Raw genomic sequence first — 23,294 nt, 5'->3', positions numbered from 1 at the left:
CCCCCAACAATCTGGGTACTCATTTTAGCGACCTCGGAAGGATGCAAGCCTGAGTCGAGCTTGGGCCCTTTTCCTGGTCTTGAACTCGCAACTTTATGGTTTTGAGTGAGTGGCTGCAGTACAGGCATTTAACCACTGCACTACCAGGAAGAAGACTAGGACTGGGAAGGGCAGATCTGAAAGAACTAGACAAGATCCTAAAGTTCAAAGATACAACTCAGAATACTAAAGTTAGGATAGTCCAAGCCATTGTATTCCCCATCACCATGTACAGTTGTGAGAACTAGACAGTGAAAAAAGCTGATAGAAAGGAAATTGACTGATCTGAGTTGTGGTGCTGAAGAAGAGTACAGTACTGAGAATACCATGGATGGCCAAGAAGACAAACAAATGGGTTCTAAAACCGATCAAGTCTGAACACTCTGTGGAAACCAAAATGACTAATATGAGACTTGTACTTTGGTCACACCATGCGAAGGCATGATTCATTAGAAAAGACAATGAAAGGTGGAGGGCAATAGAAAAAGGGCAAGACCACATGCCACATGGTTAGACTCAGTCAGGGAGGTCACAGGCCTAAGCCTGCAGAACTTGAGCAAAGCAGGTGAGGGCAGGGGACCTTGGAGACATCTCAACCACGGGGTTGCCATGGGTCAAGATTGATTTGAGAGCAGTTAACAAGAACACAATGGTGGGAACATTATCATTCCATATGATTTCATTCTGCTATATCAGGAGAAAGAAGATTTGGGCCAGACATACCTGTTAAAATTTGCAAGGCCTGATTATGGAAGTAGACCCCTTTAGCTGCCACTTCTTTGAAATATAGAAGCTTTGGAGTGGCTTCTTTAATATTTATCTCATCTTTGTTACTCAAAATAAACACTCTGAAATGTATACACACACTACAATATGTTATTTTGAAAGTGTTTAATTTGGTCTAAGACTGGACTATATAATTTAAATGTAAGCAGTTGTTACTTTCAAAATAACATTGCCAGAGTCAAAATTCTTTTTGGCTCATGGATAGAACACTTTTCAGTTATGCCTTGTTTATGAAGAGGGTTTAAATTATTTTCTTGGTTAATGTCATAGAGGAAGAAGGAAGTCCCTCTAAGTTAGCATAGTTAATCAAACTCTTATTTGCATTATTCTTGTAAGGTGCCTGCAGTTAGGGGGATTTTTTAGATGAATTGTATTTCTGTGATCTGTGTTTCTGACCTGATGAACAATGCAATGCATCATTTGGGGACAGCACAGTTCCACAAGTTATTTCTCCCTCTCTTCTTCCTCTTTGTATTAAAAGATTAAGCTAGTCAGTACCTTCCCTGTTTATAGTCTGATGCATTTTATGTTGCATAAGGGAAAACTGGCTAAGATAAGGGAAAGTACAGAGCTTGTATAAGTGTTTTATATTAGTTCTCCAGCAGGATAGCTTCTCTGCAAAGTGAAATACTTTGGCAACCAGTAAGGAGCTGTATGACGTTTCTGGTCCAGTCTGAATGACCTTGCAGGTAGGAGTTACTGTTCTTAGTACTGGTAATCAAAATACCTTACCCTCAGTCTATTCTTCTGTTTTCCAATTACCGGTAAAAAAAAACTTTTAAAACAAGCTTCATTTAATCAAAATGACCCATAATTTGCTTGAACACATGTACAGTGGATCAATTCTTTTAGTACAACATTGCATTGGTTGTTTTGGAATGGAATTGTCCCATGGCTAGCATGTGCTAACAAGTTTTAAAATCTGTAAAACCATGCCTGTCTTACAAGTTCATCTCAAAATTCCATGCCTTGCTTCCTTTAAGCCTGCCTCACCATGTAAAGCAGTTTTTGTTACTCATGCAGGTTTGCTGCCACAGCCACATAACTGTTTACATATTGTATCTGTGGTGAACATCTGTTCCAGATGTATTTGTACCTTGCAAAGCGTAACTGGCAGAGGACATCATCATGTCTACCTTCAGAACACCTATGGTTCTTCACTGTTCTTAATGCTGCTGGGACATTTACTACTCTCTGATCATGCATAGCTATCAGTACATCACATAAATGGCTGTTACTTTTTTCTTTTTTGGAAGAGTGCTCCGCTTAGGATTTTTGGGCCAAACTGTACAATAACACAGAGGCATTTTTGTAGCAGACAATTAAAAATGAGGAAGTGCAGTGTGGCTTCTAATGTTTATTTCTATTTTTTTCCTTTTATATAAAAACAAAGAGTGGTTCTGTAAATCCTATCCCCTGAGATGTGTCACAAATCTATGTGGCAACTGCAGTTTCTGCCACATCCTGGACAAATATCACTCAAGAGAGAACATGGGAAGGAAGTAGATTCCCGTATATGGAGCAGCCAGAGCAGATTGTGGTTTCTTAAAGGGGGAATTCCCAAATGATAGGACTTGAGATCCCTCCACCTAATCTGACACAAAAGAATGATTAACCCCTGATGCTTGCTGTGAGTGTTGTGGCCTGGCAGTGGGCATTCCCCTATTTTGACATCAGCTTTATAAAAAGACAGCCAGAGATACATCTTCAGAGGAGACAAGCAATGACAGTACAAGGCAATACTCTACACTGTCATAGAATCACTGTAAGGCAGGTGAGTTTTATGATCTTTTTCCAGTTGGTTTGTGGGGAAAGATCTGTGTATCCTGTGGGAAACAAATTATTAAGAGGTTATGCACACATTTATCTTTGGATGCACACTTCTTGTTGGGATGGGGGAAGAAATAGTTTCTGCAGGTGCAACCACACTCATCACTTGGAGGAAAAACCACAAAAACCTTGTGGTACCTTAAAAAGCTAACAAATTTTATCTGTCAGATTTTTCAACAAATGTAAAAAATCAGGCTGATCATAGTATTAAAATCTTCATTAGAGGGTTAATGAAGACTGGTAAACCTGTCAGAGATAGGTAGACAGAATGAATCTTGTCTCATAGTAATGCTGGAGAAGTGCTTTTGTATGTACAAAAGTGGTCAGGCTACACCCAACATGAAATGAGTCTAGGGTTCATTTCATGATACAGTTTGTACTGTACTACTGTCTAGTTGGAGGATGGCATGATGCCAGGAAAGTGGTGCATATGGTTATCACAGACTTTTGTTGTCTGTTTTATTGAACCATTTCCTGTATTGCTATGTATTTTGTGTGTATTATCCTACTAGAGAGGCCCCTTCCCCACCACCACTCCCTTTCTGTCGTGTCTTTTTAGATTGTAAGCCTGAGGGCAGGGAACCATCCAATTAAAAAGATTGTATGTACAGCGCTGTGTAAATTTACAGCACTTTATAAATAAAGGTTAATAATAATAATAATAATAATAATAATAATAATAATAATAATAACAATAACAGAAAGAACAGAGGTATCATGTGTTATTCTTGAGACCTTGTCATGTTTTGAGACAGTTTCATTGCTTGGTAACAAGAGGCTACTGTGTGCACTGACTCCATGCAATAGTGTAAGGCAGTACAAATTTTGAATCTGCAGTTTTGGCTTTTCAGTGGCTCTTTCACACATTCAAGAGCATTTGATGTTTTGCACCTCAGCTGCTGAAAAGAGCTATGTAAAACAAGGTTCAAAACCAAGTTAATACTTACCTGAAAGGAAACAAGATTTCTTTCAGGATACTTCTTCACAAGAACACCAAGAACACCAAGGAACAAATTGATCAATTGCACAAATGGCAGTGGTTGAAAATCTTGGGCATTTGGTGTATGGTAAAACCTTACCACAGAAAAGCAGTTACAGAACTGTTTCATGGTGTTTAAATTGGGATAGATTGTAATATATGGGCTGGAGAAACAACATGTATTACACACCAGTTGTTCTAATGATTTCAAATGGCTGGATTTTCTTGCACATCTATGCTCTATTTCTAATAATTGTTCCCATCTAAGAAATTGCCAGCATTTCCATAGTGCAGAATCCAGCAGCACCAGTGGTATCACCAGGGGGTGCGGACTGCACCAGGTGAGACCACAAGGGAGGGTGGCACCACTACTTATCAAACACCTACCTTTTGGCAGAAACAGGCTGTGGCATTAATCTGCTTCCCTTTAAAATGCCTTAAGAGATGGTGGGAGTGGGATGAAGCTCATTGGGAGAAGAAAGGAGAGGCCTCAGAATTTTTAAAAAATTAAAATTTCAAATTTTCAATTTCAATTTTTTAAAAAAAATTAAAAAATAAACTTTTCTTTGAAAACATCCCATTTTAACCAAGTCTTCACTATATGGGATGCATGTAGATAAATAGGTACCACTTTGGTGGGAAGGTAAACAGCGTTCTGTGCAGTCATGCTGGCCACATGACAATGGGGAATACTTTTATCTTTTTAAAGACATTTAAACTGAGCTTGTCTGTATGATATTGTCATTTGAAGGTATCGTTTTAATTTGCTAATTGTTGATGTCACAACTATTAGCATAACACTCAGTAGTATATGGGAATTATGATTGAGGAGGAACAGTGGTGCCAAAAAGCATGACTAAAGATTCTGTAGGGTGTGAAATGGGAAGAGGAGGTCAATAGAATGGGATGGGGGAGGATAACACCAGGAATTACTGCACTGGGTGACATCAACCCTAATGACACCACTGAGCACCACTCTTCAAAGTAGTGATTATGTAATGAATTCTGTGGTACACAATTGCTATATAATAGTTATGGATGAGCTGCAGCCCAGACATAAAGATTAAAGTATTTCTTGCTGTATATGTATTAGATGGAAAACCAGTTAAAAGTATACATGGTTTTCCCCCAATATCTGGCATGAAAATATATCACATTTTAAATTTCATGATTCTGAAAGGTTCACATTGTTTGTACGTTCTGGATGGCAGAAACAGAATCCTCAGCCACTTCAAGGGGCTAAGATACAAGTCCTTACTTAAAAGCCAAGTATTTTGTGAGAACATGCTGGTGTAGATGATTCACAGAGAATCACAGAATTGGAAGAGACCACAAGGGCCATCCAGTCCAACCCCCTGTTATGCAGAAACTCAAAGTCAAAGCAATGGGAGTGTGGTGGAGTTTCCTTCTTTGGAAGTTTTTAAACAGAGGCTGGATGGTCATCTGTTGGCGATGCTTTGATTGAGAGTTCCTGCATGGCAGGGGTTGGACTGAATGGCCCTTGTAGTCTCTTCCAACTCTATGATTCTATGATTCTGTTATCTGTTATGGTCATCTCACAATTCCATAACTATATTGTTATTTATAGGAGGAGATGTGCTTAGTTATGGTCACCTTCCACCAGTTCAGTCCAATCACACTAGTTTCATCTCTTATGGTAGGAGATGACTGAGATTTTAATGCACAGCAAAAATCATTCTCAGTTTCAGTTAGCCAGTAAGCCCTATGCATGCTTCAATGTTGCTAGCATTGTCAGAGGATGTTATCATGAGCATTGGACAGGGATTGGTAAAGCTACATAGCCAGCGGTCATGAATTATCTTAATGTAAGCCTATACTTGTTTTGATAAAGGAAATACTGAAGTGGAGAGGAGAAAGATATGCATCTTGCAACCAAGGTCTGGGTAAGTGATAATACTTCTAAGAACACAAAGGTGACAGCTGCCTTTTAGTGGAAATCTCAGTACACCTTGTGGGTTCCTAATTCCTTTGGATTTCTTTACTACAACCTGCCCCTTGACTAGCGCTCCCATCCTAGACATTATCACACCAGGGCTAATTCAGCAATAATCATGGTAGTGAAAACAAAAAGCAACAGTAGTACTATAACGCTCAATATTTTTGCACACTCGTGCTATTGCATGATAAGGCAACATAAAACTCCAAAATAGCATGATTGCTGTTCACACAGACTTGTAAATGAATCATAAGTACATTAGAATTAAACATTCTGTACATGTGCCATTGCTTTCCCAGTCCCTTTAAACTTGGGTTGTTTCCTGCAGTCCCTTTAAAGTTTAAAGATCCTGGGTTGCTCCTTGCAGTCCCTTTACAGTTTAAAGATCCTGGGTTGCTTCCTGCAGTCCCTTTAAAGTTTAAAGATCCAGGGTTGCTTCCCCAACAGCGCAAATGAAACACAATTAGCTTTCGCACTCTGGCAATTGCACTTCACTTGCGCTATTGAGAAGCCATTCACAGGATTTGCCCATGAATGGTTTCTTGCTGGAGTATTGCTGATTCTTCCCAGGAGAAGTTCTGATTGAGCACAACAGTGTCTGAAAATTTTCTGCATGATCACACAATTATCCCAGGACCATGCCCTTTTCTTCCCCAATTTTCCCCTGTCTGATAATCTCCCTGTACAAAGAAGCACAACAGCTTTAAATGTTCAAAGTCTTAAAAAAAGAATTTCAGTCATATCACAGACTTGGACTAGCCAGGAAAGGAATGAAATGTTCCCCTCAAAAATATGTTCATGAGCTTCAAGCTTTCCTCTTTATTATTCTCACGCTTTTTGGGATCACAATGCTTTTGTTTATATTGAATAAGCAACTAGAAAACAGCAGCAACAACAGATGACACCACCATCCTCTTGAGGTGTGTGGATAGTGTATAAAGGATTTTTTGTGCTAAAGGTGCCACAGTTGGTATCAATAATAAACAAGAGGCCTATCAGTAAAACTCTTAGTCTGACAAGGATTCTGTTTTCTTTCAGCTACAGAGCAGAGAATAGGTCCTCATACCTAGAGATTCTGCTTCCATGGGTAGAGACCACTCCTCAGCTGTAAGATCAAGATTAACAGGAAAGTAACAGAGAATACAACACCCACTCCCTTCATTTTGCTGATCCTCCTTGGCTGTTTTATAGAGAAATGAACACCTCTTGTATCTCCTCCCAAAAGAAATTCACTAAAATGGAATGAGTTACCACTGTCCTGTGTCAGTGATGGAAATGGACTTCCCAGACCATCCAAATGGATGTTCATTCTACTTAGATTCAGGAAGGGATTCATTTAAGAAAATGGATTCCCATCACACAGACATCAGCTAATAAACATTTGTTTAGAATCAGGTTCCATATTACAGTGAAAGCCTGTGTATTATGCATTATGTGAGATGTTTTGGGAAACCTAGTGATTGTAATGGTAAGCTGATCACTAACACAGAACAAAATGTTTTGAGTGGGTTGCAAAAGGAAGATATGGGGGGGGGAAACCTTGTTAAAAAGAAAATATAGCTGGTGTGGGCACTGCAGTTGAGGAAGATTTTTTTCAATCAACCTCTGCAGTCAGTGTGTCATGGTTGGGAGATTGCAAATGCTCCTGTAAAAAATAAACCTAACACAGTACTTTGATAGGATTGAAACTTGGTATTTCTATGATATCTGTAATGATTTTAAATATTTGTAAATGTTTCAAATTCAGAAATAAATGGTTGAAAAATTTAAATCTGTGGGAAAGTTCTGCTTCATAATCTGATGTACCATTGGAACAGAAACTATTTTCTCTAGTCACTGTCATGAGTTGGTTCCTCTATTTGTGTACGCATACAAATAGCACAGATCCTGACTTTTTCTATCCAAACTGTCCCGGCCAGCTTCCAGCCCAAATAACAGCAGAAAAAGTCTGTTCTTATTTGGGGCAGAAAAAAGCCACCCCTTTGCCTCTAGAGCTTTATTATGTTTGTTATATAGCAGACTACTTAGCTAAAGAAACTCATGTTTGGTAAAAGAGAAAAGAAACTACCTGGGATCTTCATTTGCAACTATGAGGGTGTACAGACTGGCACTTTGTGCCGGCCTGAACCCGAATTACGGTTCCGTGAGGGCTGAAAGTTTACACATTCAAAGCCCTTGTGGTGGCACCCGGACACCATCTTGGTTGCGACCGTCCAGATGGTGCGTGCCATGATGACGTTGCTTGTGTGCAACGCCCAAAACACAATGCATGCAAGGGGCACCATAAGGCCGTGCCATGGTGCTTAAGGCACCCCTGTAGCGGAGGAAAGAGGAGCCACATTTCATGGGTCCTTTTTGTACCAGGTTGGTGGTGGGGCATGCAGTTGCTGTGTGCCCAACCCAGCACTTCCAGGGGCGGCATAGAGCTTCCCCTTACAGGCTGTTTGTACAGACCCTATTTCACTTTCAATGGTTGTGAATAATTCCATTGCTAATACCTTTATTGCTTCTACATTTGCATTGGATGTGATTTATTTTCAGACATTAGTTTCATGACACATGAATTACTGCAGATTACAAATTTTTCCTTTCTAGATAATGGTGATAACGTCATTTGCATTGAACATATAAGTTTAAATATAACTGATTTTTTCCTATTATATGTGTATATAAAAAGCTATATACATTTGAATATGGTATATCATTCTTTATGTTTATTCCTATCTTACACCTGTAAATTTTGGTCTGTTACAAATACCACTAGTCTAGTACATCTTAAGGCAGGTTGGTGGTAGGAGCAGCTCCCTAACTGCTTACAGTTCAAATATAAAAGAAGACAGCACCGTCATTCTGTTGTGCTTTTCCCGCTGCCCAATTCAAAGATGAAGATGCGTCTCCATTCGTTCTCTCAGTTTGTATTTCTGAATCTAAGATTAGAATGAGAAGAGGAGAAGAAAGAGATTAATGTTGAGTGTTTGTATACCTGTAAATTGTTATGAACCAGCAAGAGAAATCTTGTCCTCTTTCTCTTCCTAAGCCTGCCTCTTTTTTGTCCATTGTCAGTATCCATTGACTGCTATTGTGTCTGATGCTCCAGATCTGAGCAGGTGCTTTACTCCTGCTTTAAGGGGCTGCTAGATGCCTAGGAATAGGTAAATTCTTCTGTTGGAAGGTAAGGTAAGGAGGTAGGAAAAAGTGTGCAAGTTGCTGGTGGTGACAGCACCACCACCAGACAAGAAGACTTGAGCCTGGTCCCCACATTCTGCCACAATCACCACTTCCAGTCACTTGTACCTTCACCCCGAGGTAGCAAAAGAGCTTATTGTCTACATTCTGAAGTAGGAATTGAGCTGCTGCTCTGCTTTACCAACTATGGCAGCAAGTGATAAACATTTAAATTTCCAAATAAAAAGTTTGACATCAGAAATTTAAAATGGTGACCTCCTGCTGCCATGCCCCTGTTGTTGTTAAGTCATGTGGGAACTTGGCTCCAAAGCTGGGTGATATTGACAGCAGTGGGAATTGAGTTGGGCAGGTGTGGGGGAAGTGTACACACGTTTGGCTGCCCTTTCCAAAATGCCATGTGATGCTGAGGTTCATAATTGAGCTTCATGGTAGGGCCAGCACTAACAACATTACACATCTGCTCTGTTGAATAGGACTATAACGTCAGCTGTACCTCCCACTCTTCTTCTCCTTTTCCTGTGTTTTTACATTACTACACCGCTTCTCCTTTCACAGCAAATCTGAAATATGGGCTTTCCTCTCAGTAAAACTGCTAGTCTTTTGCCTAAGACTACTACAGTCTTCTCTGGTTATCCTCCCTCATGTCTACCCAGCACTCTGTTTGTTGTCAAAATCACCCACCCCTTCTGTCTTTCTCCTCACATATATCCCTCTTTAAATTTCAACACTGTCTTCCTTTCCATTCCTAGATGCAGTACAAGGTCCTTATGTTCGAAGCTTTCCATAAACTTACTGTTCCCACTTAAATCCCAAATTCTTTTTGATCTCTGTTCTTTCAACTCTGTTCTTTCAACTCCACTACCATCCACTATTGTAAGGTCTTCGGCTCCTTTAAATCCCTCCTCCAATCCCATCCTTTGCCACTACCCTCCTTCCCATACTGCTCCATGGGCTTGAATAGTATGGCTCACTGCACTCACAGAATGCTTATGCTATCTATCTTACTTCCTTCAAATCCCTCCTCAAATCCCACCGTTTGCCAGGAAATCTTTGGTTCAGTCCTCAGTGACTGTGCCCTACTGCAACTCGGCCTATAAAACATGTGTAACTGAAAAAGAGGCATATTATTTCCCTTTTTGTCTCTACTATGCTCCCCTCTCTCTCTTCTTCTGCCTGTGTCAAATTTTAGAATGAAAACGTGAACTGCAGGGAGTGTCTGCCCTCTTTTCCTCTTTAAATGTTAGCACCTAGATCTTGCATTTACATAATATTCTACTGTCAAAATAATTCTTTTCTCTTGCTAACAGTAAACAAGCAAACAGAGATTTTAGACCAGGGGTAGGCAACCTGCGGCCCGCGGGCCGGATGCGGCCCGGCGAGGCCTTGGGACCGGCCCCAGCCCGGTCCTGCCGCCGATTGCCGCCGGGGCCTTTGGCGTCTCGCACGAGGGGCATGGTGGGGCAATTGTCTATAGACACCTCAGAAACATGCATTTATCTTAACATTTTTTTAAAAATCAGCAATTTTTTTCACATGTCCTCCATTTTTTGTTTTAAAAGTGCCCTCCATTTGAAAATTTTGTCCTACATTTGTCCTGGTTTATTTATTTAATTTTTTTAAAAAATATATATTTAATTATTTATTTTTTGGCTTCGGCCCCCCAGTTGTCTGAGGGACAGCAACCCGGCCCCCGGCTCAAAAGGGTTGCCTACCCCTGTTTTAGACTGTCACTCACCTTGCCCGAGACAGTGAGTGGAAAATCCTTCACAAACACAATGTACCGAGGGATCTTGAAATGGGCAATCTGTAATAAATATTCCAACAGCTACAGATGATGCATAACCTATATGGTTTACTGTATATACTCATGTAAACGTCTAGAAATTTTAGTCAAAAAATCGACCCCCCAAAAAAACCAAGTCGACTTATCCATGGGTCAATGTAAGTACTGCACTTTAACTCTTAATTAAAAATGAACCATCTCCTGGTGAAAGGCAAGAGCATAATTTGACCTGAAAGTACTATCTCCCCTCTCATGCATCTAGCCTTTAGTGTGAGTACAAACAGTTATGCCTTCTGAAATTTTATAAGTTATTTGGTATTGGGTTTTTTTTTTTTTTTTGCTATATCCTTTACATCCTTTGCTTCATCCTTTACATCCTTTGCTATATACCCCTAAATTTTACCCTTGACTTATCCATGAGTCATATTAAAATCCATAATTTTGGCTCCAAACCCTGCCCTTGCCTTATACATGAGCTCGACGAGTAGTCGAATATATGCGGTACTTTTAGTTCCAGTGATGTTAAGAACAGAGCTTAAGGCAAGCTGCTCTCACAACCAGAATACAAAGTGAAATTCTAAAAGTCAGAAACTCAACACATGTCATACAGTGTTGATAAACTGATTCCAAAGAACCTCAGTCACTCACACTTTTTGAGAAAAAAATTCTATGGAAAAGGCAGAGCATATCCATTCATCTTGATGTGCTTACCTTCCCTTTGCAAAATGCCTTGATTTCCTCTTCTGTACACTCCTCTCCAGCTTTCACTCTGATGGAGGCACAGATCTCCTCTCCCATTCGTTCATCTTTCACACCAACTACCTGAGTGGGAAAGAAACAGAAAAAAACTGGATCTTTGGCAGGGCCTCCAATAAGTTTTCTTTTATTGTAATTGAACAGTTTCTCTTGCTTCTCTGAAAGACGCATTATGTCTACCGCTGACTGGAATATCTTAAGTCATATAGTGTTAAGTCTTTATCCACAAAGCTGAATCTGATGACTCCCCAAAACCCAGTTCCCCATTCTTCTTACCTGTACCTCCTGAATCTTAGGGTGGGTGTGCAGAAACTGTTCAATCTCAACAGGATATATGTTCTCGCCTCCTCGGATAATCATGTCCTTGCAGCGACCTACAATCTTGCAGTAGCCATACTCATCAAGAACAGCAATGTCCCTACAATGATATCATAGTCATCCCACTGCATGCCATTAGATTTCCAAAACAATTTGTAAGCCACTCTGAGAGCATTTTGGAAGAGTGAGGTATAAATATAATCAATCAATAAAACAATAACAGATGTCTCATTTTCATGGACCTTATTCCCCTAAATAGGTGTTGTCACAGAAAATACTTGGTCTAATGAACCTCTTTCTTGCTCTGCTAGATAGCACTACCCCTGTATTGTCAGGACTGAAATGTCAACTTGTTACTTTATGGCCAATCCATCACTGGATCCAGGCAATGGTTCATATCTTTTGTAGTCTTCACTACTTCATGGCAGTGAGAGAAAAGCATCATCTTTAGATTGACGAGGTCCAAACTCTAGATCCTGTCTTAGAAGTTTAATATATTTATTAAAGAGTACAGATGATAGAGCCCTGAGCACCCAAGGTTATGATAAGCTCAAATCATTCCAAAATTATGTCTCCAACCTAATGACCCAGAAGTATACAGTGGTATCCAGTGTTACTGAAAGGCCTAGCATAACCTACAAGGACTCATGGCCTGTCCAGTTCCTGGCATAGATCATCCACCAAGGTGACCAAGGGCTGAACCCAAACTAGAAATCAGTATGTCTGTATTGTTATTCTGGTGGGCATCAACAGAAGTGGACAACTCAATCGGATGTGCAGGATCAATTATCTCCCCTGCCTACTATCTGACATGGAGTTAGGGTAGGTAAGACTTTGGCTTACTGTATTATTATTATTAAAAGTAAAAGTTAATGGTACAGGTTTCCCCTTTGGTGGTGGTGCTGTTCATCTCCCTTACTAAGCCAAAGAGCCAGTGTTGTCAAAGACAACACTGGGATTATGATTATTACTACCCTGAATTTTCTGAAAGACTGGGACTCAAGGTGGCTTACAAATTAAAATAATTACAATATAATTAAAACATTTAAAAAGTCAACATTAAAATATAATTAAATTATTAAACTTACTGAAACAATTTAAAACATGCATTTAAACAGATTTTAAAAACAGTTAAAATGGTGTAATTTAAATCAATACAGAACTATCTTACTGCCTTTCCTTAAAAGCCTTCCATTTTAAAAGCTTGTCTAAATAAAAATGTCTTCACTTGCTGACAGAAGAACAGCAAGGAGAGGGCCATTCTAAGCCTCTCTTGGGAGGGAGTTCCAAAGGCTAGGGGCAGACAGTGAGAAGGTCTTATCTTGTGTTCCCACAAACCACCTGTGAAGGTGATAAGACTGAAAGAAAGGCCTCTCCTAAGGTTCTCGGGGTGTGAGCACATAGGAGAAATAAGGTTTGTTAGATAGTCTGGACCTAAACTATATGGGGCTTTATAGGTTATAACCAGAGCTTTGAATTGTGTCTCAAAGTAATTAATTAATTTAATTTGTTTTATTTATATACCGCTATTCCAAAGATCATAGCGGTGAACAGCAAGTAAGCTAATTTGCCCCCAACAGTCTGGGTACTCATTTTAGCGACCTCGGAAGGATGCAAGCCTGAGTCGAGCTTGGGCCCTTTTGCTGGTCTTGAACTCGCAACCTTGTGGTTTTGAGTGAATGGCTGCAGTACAGGCATTTAACCACTGCGCCAGCAACCAGCAGAACAGGGGAATTATATGATTCTTATAACTAGCACAAGTTAATAGTCTGGTTGCAGCTCTTTATACCAATTTGAAGTTTTCAAACACTTTTCAAAGGAAGCCCCATACAGACTGCATTATAGTAATCCAAATTAGATGTAATCAAGGCATGTGCCAGTGCCACTGTCCTGAGATCAGGCATCTCCAGGAACAGGTTTGCCATTTCCCATCTAATGAAGTAACTCAACCCAATTAATCTCTGAGACATAGTGATTTGAGTGTTGGATCTGGAGACCACAGTTTGATTTCCAGCTTGGCCATGCAACCCACTGGATGACCTTGGGCAAGTCACATTCTCTCAGCCTCAGGGGAAGGCCATGGCAAATCTTGCCAAAAAAACAAAACTTGCCAAGAAAACCCCAGGACAGGCTCAGCTCACGGTCACTATCAGTCAGAAACAACTTGAAGGTACACAACAACAATAACAAACACATTTTAAGTTATATTTTTCTTCTATTTTTTCCCCAGATAACTCTGAAAAGAAGATATTCAAAGTTGCTCAAAAACACATATGGAATATACAGTATTGTATCAATAGAATTTCATTCCAATTGTTCATTGAACACTCATTAGATCATGTGTTCCAAAAACTAGGCCAAGACACTTATGGCTTCTTCCCCCACTTACCCAGTCTTGTACCATTTCTCATCAGTCATCACTTCATTGGTTCTGTTGGGGTCTCCCCAGTATCCCAGCATAACACAATAGCCCCGGATCTGAAGTTCTCCTGGTCTGTTGAATGGGAGGACTTCCCCTGTTTCTGGATCCTCAATTTTTGCCTGTAACACAGATGGTAAGGACGCTTTGACGATGGGGCTTTTTGGATTGTATGAATGTATGTATGAGAGAGATGAGGGGAAGAGATTAAAAATATGACAACTGATGATGTGACAAGTCACCTCTGTGTGAGGGATAATACATCCAACAGTTTCTGTTTTCTGGATAATGTTGTCTTGAGGAAAACCCATGAAAGTTACAGGGCTATTCTCTGTAGTCCCATAAGCAACCTGTAAAACACAAATGGAGAACAGCTGTCAAAGAAATGAAGCCCAAAGGGAAGTTCCAAAAGTCTGAAATGAAGATAGAACTATATTAGGCTAGCCACCAAGTGGATTTATGTTCTCTTTTGCTCCAGTATAGTCCATGTTATTGAAATAAAATAAATAATATAGCTACATTCACATATGCTAATATAATTTTGCCACAGTATAGTCCATGTTTGACCCTTCTGCCAACCTCCTACCAATGTTTGGAATGCTGCAGAATTAGTTTTCTTGCAACAACAGATATGAAGGTTGGCTCTGCTATAGGAGAAAAAGCTCAAGGAACAGGAAGGAATTCTTGTTCCCTCTTGTCCTGCTTGTGGGATGCCCAGAGGCAGCTAGACAGATCTTGTGGTAAACAAAATGTGGGGCTACACAGGCCTTTAGTCTGACCCACATTTCTTTTTATATTCTTATGAATGACATTGGGCAGCTTATGCTCCTCCAGGTGTTCATGTACTGCAACTCCCATGACACCTCATCACTTTCTAGGCTAGCTAGGGGTTTGGCATTTGCAGTTCAACACCAGGAGGGCCACAGCTGCCCATCCCTCATGCATGGGACAGAAGGCTGGGCTTGTAAACTGTGAGGTTTAATGCAAATGGATCTGGATCTGGGATTGTTCAAGAAATAATATCCACTTTATATTATCCAGAAGGTGAAAAGAGAGGTTGCTTGGGGTGGAGCTGCAACACTGATACCGTCTCAGAGGTCCAGTTATCCATGCACTCTTGGGAGTAATTAATAAACACACCTTTTTGAACTTTCTACTGCCAAACACAAAAAAATGGAATGCAGATATCCTAGGAATGCATACCAATTTTTCCTGAAGTCCTTACATCTAGCAACATGGTCTGTGACTCATGGTTCACTGGGTTTGGCCTCAGTATTCCCATTATGCACAGAAATCACAGGTGACACATTTCCGTAAATATTAAGACAACATGTTCATATAGTGAACAGAAGAGCAGAAGCAGCCCTAGTAAATCTACTCTTGATTCACTGCCATTCCTCCTGCAGCTTGCTCCAAGTTATACCAGAGCTCTGAAGGGAGAAGGCCCAGCATCGGGAGGAGTGTGGGAGGCAATCGAATCATGAGTGGCTTCATCACCCTCATCCACAGCCCCTGCTGCATAGAGGATGAGGATCAGCTCAATCAGTAATTACTCCAGAAATCTTTTTGTGAGGGTCTGATCGTGAAAGGCTCCTCTTGACCCCATTTCACATTCCCTTCACAACAAGTGTTAAAAGTCCAGCCCAAAAATGGATGCATTCCTTTAATGGCTAAAAGTGTGCTCATATATCATTTACATGCTAGTGTAAAGTTTGGAGTAATCTTGGGTCTTCTTTGGTTTGAAGGAGGTCATAGAGAAGATAATCACATAGTTGGTTGAAAATAATTTTCAACCACAGCTATTTAGCAAGTGGGTCACCTCATTCAGTGGACTGACCAAGAATCATTTTAAGTATTTTAGCCTAGGAGTTTATTTTTAATGACAAGTACTTCTTTCTTGGGGAATTCTGAGCCCCTGGCTAAACTGTGAATAAGAAACGTTTTAGCAGAAGTGTTTGGTTCTGAACACCACACAAAACCCCTCTTGCTAATATTGTTCACAAACACTAGCCAGTGTAAGCCTACAGTACAGAATGTCTCTAAAATAGGATGAAATAAACATGTCTGGAGTCGCCGAAAGTAGCAGTTTTTGGAGGCACCTTAATTTAGTGGGCAGAGCTGGTTCCTGGGATGCCAGAATTCTATTCCTGGCTCTTGCCACCATTTTACAGGGAGAAAATTTACTCCTAATGAGGTTGGATATTTGTCACATAACTTCATTTCTCCTTGGAAAGGGACAGTCTCTAGTCTACCCACCATTTTGTGGTAGAGACCCATCAGAAAAAGGTAAAATCACTTCAGTATCATTCTGTGATGCAATAACAAGGCAGGTTGCCAGCATGTTCAGGAACCTGTAGACCACAGTGCTGCTGCCCAAATATTGCTATCTCATTTGAAAAAGAAATGGGCATTCTCTAAAAAGGTAAATTTTGCTTCCAAAAGTCAAGCACTGTCTCCCAGTCTATGAGCCTTTATAATGCACATACAGAGAAATACCTAAGGCATTTTGCTGCTTGACACAAAAGTCAAGATGACATCCACTCCTGTTCCATACATACACATGCTGAGTAGACAAGCAGTAGAACTTTATTTCAGCATTAGGGATAAAGGTGTGATGTAGAAAATATATTAGGAGGCCAGAGGAGCAGACCTGTGTGAGTACCTATGACCTATGCAGAGATGTGCACTGCACCACTCAAATGCCACCATTGGTGGGTTTTGATCAAGGAATTGGGACAGGTCAGTCAATGGGTCTGAATGCCTCTGTGCTCATAGCCCAATAGAACCTGCCTCTAGCCAGTGTTCAGTAGTATATGCCATGTCCTATCAGCTGTGTCTTAGGGAGCTGGGTATATTTAGCTTGGGGAAGAGGAGGTTAAGAGGTGGCATGATAGCCATGTTTAAATATTTGAAGGGATATCATATTGAGGATGGAGCAGGCTTGTTTTCTGCTGCTCCACAGACTACGACGCAGAACAGTGGATTCAAACTACAGAAAAAGAGATTCCACCTCAACATGAGAAAGAACTTACTAACAGTGAGAGCTGTTTGACAGTGGAATACGCTGCCTGGGAGGGGTGGAGTCTCCTTCTTTGGAGGTTTTTAACAGAGGCTGGATGGCCATCTGTCAGGAGTGTTTTGATTGTGTATTTACGCATGGCAGAATAGGGTTGGATTGGATGGGCTTTGTGGTCTCTTCCAACTCTATGATTCATTGTGTGCATCAAAGCTGGAAAAGAGACTACAGCAAATCAGGTAATTTTGACATCACTGTTGCATAGAAAAATTTGTGTGAAGCTTAACAGTTCTTGAAGCACAAGGAAGCCTGTTTGACAGGAGACTCTAATGAGAGAGAGAGAAATGAATGACTCTTCCTTCAGATGACAATGGTTTTGTCTCCGCCACTCAATGAAGTAGTCAATCATCATCTACTCTATAGTGCAGAAAGTGTATAAACTACACTTCCCAAAGTCTATATACTACAATGAGGTGTGCTTCCTCTACTGGCTATAAAACAGAAGTTAACCTTTACTACCAGACCTGTACTATGCCAGCCTGCCACAAATAACATTTATATTAAAAGCCCTGTTTAAATTCCATTTAAAATACCAGAAAGAAAATAGAGCAATATTGGCTTAAGGGAAAAGGTTAAAACTGGCCAGAAAACAAGAGTAGTTTTTCAACTTCAAAGCAATGTCACAAACAGTGGAGAATAGAATAATAAACCAAAGGAAGTACTTAGGAATAAAGGAGCCAGTTACCAATCCCTGTCCCTCTTTGCTCTAGGGATGGATTTAATTATCCGTCTAATAACATTGGGTATTTTGTCTAGACTTGAAATCAACACCAATGTTCTTTCCAGACCCTCCTTTGGCAACTTGCTTCCAGTTTCCCCAATACTGTACTTTTGTCCTCATGTGGTTGGAACTACCTGGCCCAGAGCTGTGTCTCTTAGGGTTTTGTTATGTGCAAGGCCTCAGGGTTAGGCCATCCCTTGTCCTAAGCTAGAAAGGGCTAATTTGGATATCTGAGGATAATGCTTTTAACTGTAGCAATGTTCAACTTCTACAAAGAAAGGCTAGCAGGACTCCAGCCTGCAATGAAGCTATTCCGCCTGACTTGGAAAGTGTTCCTCCTAATACCTGAAAGACACCACATGTTCTGGTTATCTCTTTGCATGTGTGTGTGTGTGTGTGTGTGTGTGTGCACTTTACATGGTCAGAGAACTTAGTTTTTGTTTTGTTTTGTTTCTTCATGTGCACTGAGCCTAAACACTGAAAAATATTCTGAGGATAAATTCTGAAATGTCCAAAAGCCTACAAATAAATCACTTTTCCTTTTGTTTTCAGTAATGTTTACTCCATGATACTGACATCCATCATTGGATAAATTCTTAATCAAAAGAGTCATACATCTCTATCCAATTTCCTAGTTGTAGTAATTGTAATATAAACATATTTTTGTTCAAGTAAGAAGAGAACTCTCTTGGATCAAATGACTGGTCCATCTGGTTAAGAATAGTGCTTCCCAAAGTGGTCAACAGATGCCTCTGGGAATTTCACAAACTGAGCAGAAGAACAACAGCACCCTCCCACTTGAGTTCCACCACAACTGGTATTTAGAGGTATACTACTTTCAATACTGGGAATGGCATGTGGTGATCCCAACCAGTAGCCACTCACAGTCTTCCCTCCATGAACTTCTTTTACCTGTCTTTCAAAGTTTGTGGCCATCCTAGAAATAGAAGCTGTATTTATATACCACTTCACACTACACTAAGCAGTCTCTAAGCAGTTTACAAGTGTAAGCTAACTGCCCCTAACAAGCTGGGTACTCATTTTAGTAATCTACAGAAGGATGCTAGGCTGAGTCAACCCTGGAGCCCTAGGATCGAAATCACAACCTTGTGGCAGCAATACTGGGCTGCAGTACTGGCATTTAACTACTGCACCGCCAGGGATCTTGTGGCTGCCAGTTTCTATGTATCAATTAAGCACTGTATGAAGAAGCATTTTGCTTTGTCCTGAATCAATTCCACACTGGACCTCTGGTACTGTATATGCTAAGGCCCTAGTTCTTAATCAATAACCATACTCCTATAACAAGTCACAAGGAATGTTATTGTATTGACCAAGAGATTCCCTTAAGGTGGAAATAAACATGTAGGAAAGAGTAAAAGCCATTGGTAAAACAATACCATAAACACAGAAGGTGAGGTGCACATGAAACCCTTTTGTACTGAATACATGTTATATCCAGCAGCTGAAAGAGGCAGAGGCCCATCCCCACTGTAAAGAAATTCCACAGAGAAGCTGTTAATCTACAAACCAATCTGGCTGAATACTGTACTATTTAGTCCCTGGATCATCTCATCTTTTTTGTAAGGTCCTCAACAACCAACTCACATTGCCTCTAATTTCTCTTGCCTTTGTTCTTCTGGACAAATTACAAGATCGTCCCTCTCTTGTCAGTTTCTTCTCTTTTTCTTTTCCCCAGGGATCTAAGCCATTTGATCACTGCCCCTTCCATAGACTTTAGAAAGAGAAATTAGAATAACAACCTGCTGCTTTCTTTAGGCAAGAGATGGCCCTATAATATAACTTTCTGACCTCTTTTCAGCTCTTAGAAAGGGGTGGGCAACTTTGTAGGGTCCACTGATAATTTTCTACTCCTTTCAGAGTCTCACCCCTACCTCAGAAGATCCTCTTGTTCTCACTCCCCGCTTTACTTCACAACATGGCATGTGACACAGACACAACTGCACTGCTTCATTCTTCCCTTGGATCCTCCTCTCCTCTCCTGCTGGCTGGGCTACTGAGCCAACACAATGACTGCACATTCTCAGAAAGTCCTCCAGACTCAGCAGTGTTCACCCCTTTGCAGAGAGAGAGGGGCAGGGAATGCAAAGAATCTGTAAGAAAAACTTTCCCTGCATCCCCAACAGAGATGTGTTTAGGTCCCCTGTGTCTGGTCCAAACAGCACAGGACTTTGGAAACTGATAGCACTAAGGTAATAGATGCCCATAGTCTTTCTGGCATTCCTGTTGTTTTGTCAAATCCCCTGCAGACCACCAGCATTGCTGTGGTGCCTATAGAGAGCCTTCCTATTCACTTGGGAAGCAAAGGCAGGAGAATAGCTGTGTGGTGAAGACTGAAAGCCCTCAGTCTCCTTCCTTTACCTAGGTTGGGTAAACAGCTGAAACCCAGTGTACTTTCTCCATTCTGAGAGCACTTCCAATTAGTCATTTAATTCCAGTATTAGTGCTCTTATAAAAGATGAGCACCTTTATTTTCTGGAAAAACTCTGGCTTGTCTCCATTGCTTCACAAGCATCATATGAGAGTACTCCTCTACTCACACTGCACAACCTGAATGATAACCAGACATGGGCTGCTACCACACTGCAGAATGAATGTAGTCTGACACCACTTTAACTGTCATGGCTCCATCCTATGGAATCTGGGCATCTGTAGTTTGTTCTGGCACCAGGGCTCTCTGACATAGGAGGTTAAATAGGTCACAAAACTACATATCCCAGAATTCCACAGCATTGCACCATGGTAGTTAAAGTGGTGTCAAACTGCATTCATTCTGCAGTGTAGCTGCAGCTGTGGCTGCTTTGTATTTTGGTTAGTGTGCTGGTTGGATCAGGCTCCACCAGATATCAGGCTGTCTTCTAGTGAATTACATCCAGTGTTATCTAGAGATGAACTGGGCTCTAGTCCTCAATTCAAACTAAATTACTTGAATTGAAAAGGCGTTTGTGGCCCAGAATGTTTAGATCCTTCAGCAATGATAAGAGGGATGCAGATGTTCTGAGCAAGAATGATTACAATGGTGTGCAGATAAATGCAAAATTTAATTGATAAATCAATGGGCTAAAACTATATGACTAATTGACAAAGATGCCTGTAATGAGATTATACAGCCTTACGAAGAATGCATTAAGTGTTTTGACCAAACAGAATTTGTATAATTAGTTAGTTTCAGGAGAAGCAAGTTTAATGGGTCTTTCAAGAGCAGAGACAATGGCTCCATCTTCAAGCATGCCATGTGGGAAATGCCAGAGCATTCAACCTGGCCAGACCACTGAAGATCTGGGGCTGTTTTTCAGAAGTGCTGAAAACCAATTGCCTGTTATTTTTTTGGCTTCAGTGGCTTGGAGCTTAATCTTCTTTCCAGAATGATTAGCATTCTTGTGGTACATAAGTATTTCTCCAGCTTTGCTTGTGTTTTAGAAGTGCCGCTTGGCAGCCATCAGAAAGAGGCATGTGACATTAAGTTGTGATTTTATCAATGCCTTCAAAAATGTCCTCCCAAAGTAACTAATCCAGTTCTTTGCAAGTAGGAGAGAAGTCATCATGTAGAGGGCAGAGATGAGAGTCCCTTACCAAATAGTCAATGAGAGCCAAAAGAGGGAAAGAAACTGAAGCTGGGGTGCAAATGATTTGAGTGGTTGTCTCCACTAATAAAACAAAAGTAGAGCCAGTAAGGGTAGACATAACAGACCAATTTCACCTCTCAGCCTTTTATTCAGGCACAAGTTTAACCAACTCATTGACAGATCGCAGGTGTGGGTTGCATGACTCCTGTTGTATGACACAAATGACTGACACTGCTGTTTCCAATCCACCAATGTAGGAGCCATGCCAGTCAGTGTTGCTGGGAGAGGGAAGAGGCTGAAGTGCCTCATCATCTGGCATTTCTGCTTATGTGAAGTTCTCAAGACTATTTGCTGCAATCTCTTAAGGTGCTGGGGCAAGCTGCTGGTGATCTACTGCCCTTGAAATTTACCTCTGCTGATTTGCAGCTTACAGTGAAGGAAGACAGCAAGACTGAGTCCCCATTCCCACTCGCTCATTTGCCCTAGATAGAACTGGGCAGATCCAGTTGCACCCATATCAAATCTGCTTGGAAAGAAGTGCCCACTATTCTTTAACTCGATCAGGGCAATTTGCCCCTCTGAAGTTCACATTTGCAGTGTCACTTTAAAATGGAGCCTCCTTTGTTGTCAATCAAATTGACTTCTACTTTCGTCAAAGGTGACATATCCTACAGCCATTGGCCAACCAAATGGGTGCTTTCCCCCTTCCTTTTTAAAAAAAAACTGGCGGCAGTGTGCGCATATTCTGTCAACTTGTCAAATTTAAAAACCTCCAGGTGTGTGTGTGTATGTGTGTGTTGTGTATTTGGGTCATTACAGATTATGGCAACCCTAAAATGACCCCATCCTGGGGTTTTCTTGGCAAGATTGGTTCCAAGGAGATTTGCCATTGCCTTTACCCTGAGGCTGAGAGAGTGTGACTCCCCCAAAGTCATGGGTTTCCACATGCCAGCCTCTACCTTCCCCTTTGCTTCCAGCCCAGCATTTCCTTCTCTTTGGAACCTCTTCCCTACCCTTCCCCTCAAGCCCAATGCCCTTGCCTCCCCATGTCATCCTCTTCCCTTCATAATAATGATGATGATGATAATAATAATAATAATAATAATAATACCTCACCTAGGAATGCCATCTCTGCAGCCTTTGCTTTCCCTCCGATTGCCACCCCAGAATGCCTTACAGACACATATGTAGCAAAAGCATTCACACATTGTATCAATTTGCCCAATTGAAAAGGAAACATTTGTAACATTAGAGAGAGGAATCTCCTCCCTGCTCAGGCGCTGGAGGCCTGCTGCTGCCGGCCAGCGCCCCTCCGCCTCCGCCCGCCACCCCTGGCGGCCAGCTGGCTCTCAGGGAGCCCCTCTCTGGGTGCCACCCAGGCTGAAGCGGCTGCCTCGTGGCATCATGTGCCCTCTGGGGTGGCCAAGTCGCCCAGCGAGAGGCGCTTGTGCCCGAGGGAGCAGGGGCCACAGGGGCAGGGAGGAGGAACATCCCCTTCCTCCCGCGCCAGGAGCCCTCCTGCTCCGTGCCCACAGCACCCTTCGCCCGGGCTCTTTCCTCCTCCCCTCCCCTCCAATGAGGGAGGAATGCCTTGCCCTTTGCCACCCTCTGGCGAAATCCCCCGTCATTTGCCTCGATCGGATCGGGCCAAAGTCCATTCCCAGTACCGGGGTTTTTTTAAAAGAAAGTATCGCGATTCAAAAACCGCGCTAGGGGCATTTACCACGGAACGGGTGTGCAAGCCTCGGATTTCTTGTGTGAGAGTGGGGTGAGTATGACGTTCACGGGAATCGTTTGAAACGTTTTTTTTTGGTATGTGAAGGAGCCTTTGTTTCTTTATATTCCGCAATAACCTGA

General features: G+C 41.3%; 1 protein-coding gene and 1 long non-coding RNA gene across 2 annotated transcripts in view; one reads left to right on the top strand and one right to left on the bottom strand.

Moving 5' to 3' along the window:
- The first annotated feature begins 1,536 nt into the window (after window positions 1–1,536).
- On the top strand, window positions 1,537–8,183 carry LOC121923848. Its single transcript, XR_006102474.1, has 3 exons — window positions 1,537–2,599; window positions 5,487–5,538; window positions 6,630–8,183. It is a non-coding gene; the product is annotated as an uncharacterized LOC121923848 (long non-coding RNA).
- A 100-nt stretch (window positions 8,184–8,283) lies between these two features.
- ACSF2 (acyl-CoA synthetase family member 2) overlaps window positions 8,284–23,294 on the bottom strand; it is a 71,724-nt gene continuing 56,713 nt past the window's right edge. Inside the window, exons 10-15 of the mRNA XM_042454692.1 lie at window positions 14,296–14,403; window positions 14,024–14,175; window positions 11,593–11,734; window positions 11,272–11,382; window positions 10,513–10,581; window positions 8,284–8,518 (exon numbers count right to left, since the gene is read on the bottom strand). Coding sequence (XP_042310626.1) covers window positions 8,468–8,518; window positions 10,513–10,581; window positions 11,272–11,382; window positions 11,593–11,734; window positions 14,024–14,175; window positions 14,296–14,403 — 633 coding nt within the window. The 3' untranslated portion in view covers window positions 8,284–8,467. The remainder of the gene's footprint in view (window positions 8,519–10,512; window positions 10,582–11,271; window positions 11,383–11,592; window positions 11,735–14,023; window positions 14,176–14,295; window positions 14,404–23,294) is intronic.

The sequence above is a fragment of the Sceloporus undulatus genome, chromosome 2 (genome assembly GCF_019175285.1).
Source record: "Sceloporus undulatus isolate JIND9_A2432 ecotype Alabama chromosome 2, SceUnd_v1.1, whole genome shotgun sequence".
Taxonomy (NCBI): Eukaryota; Metazoa; Chordata; class Lepidosauria; order Squamata; family Phrynosomatidae; genus Sceloporus; species Sceloporus undulatus.
This window is presented reverse-complemented; position numbering and strand designations above follow the sequence as displayed.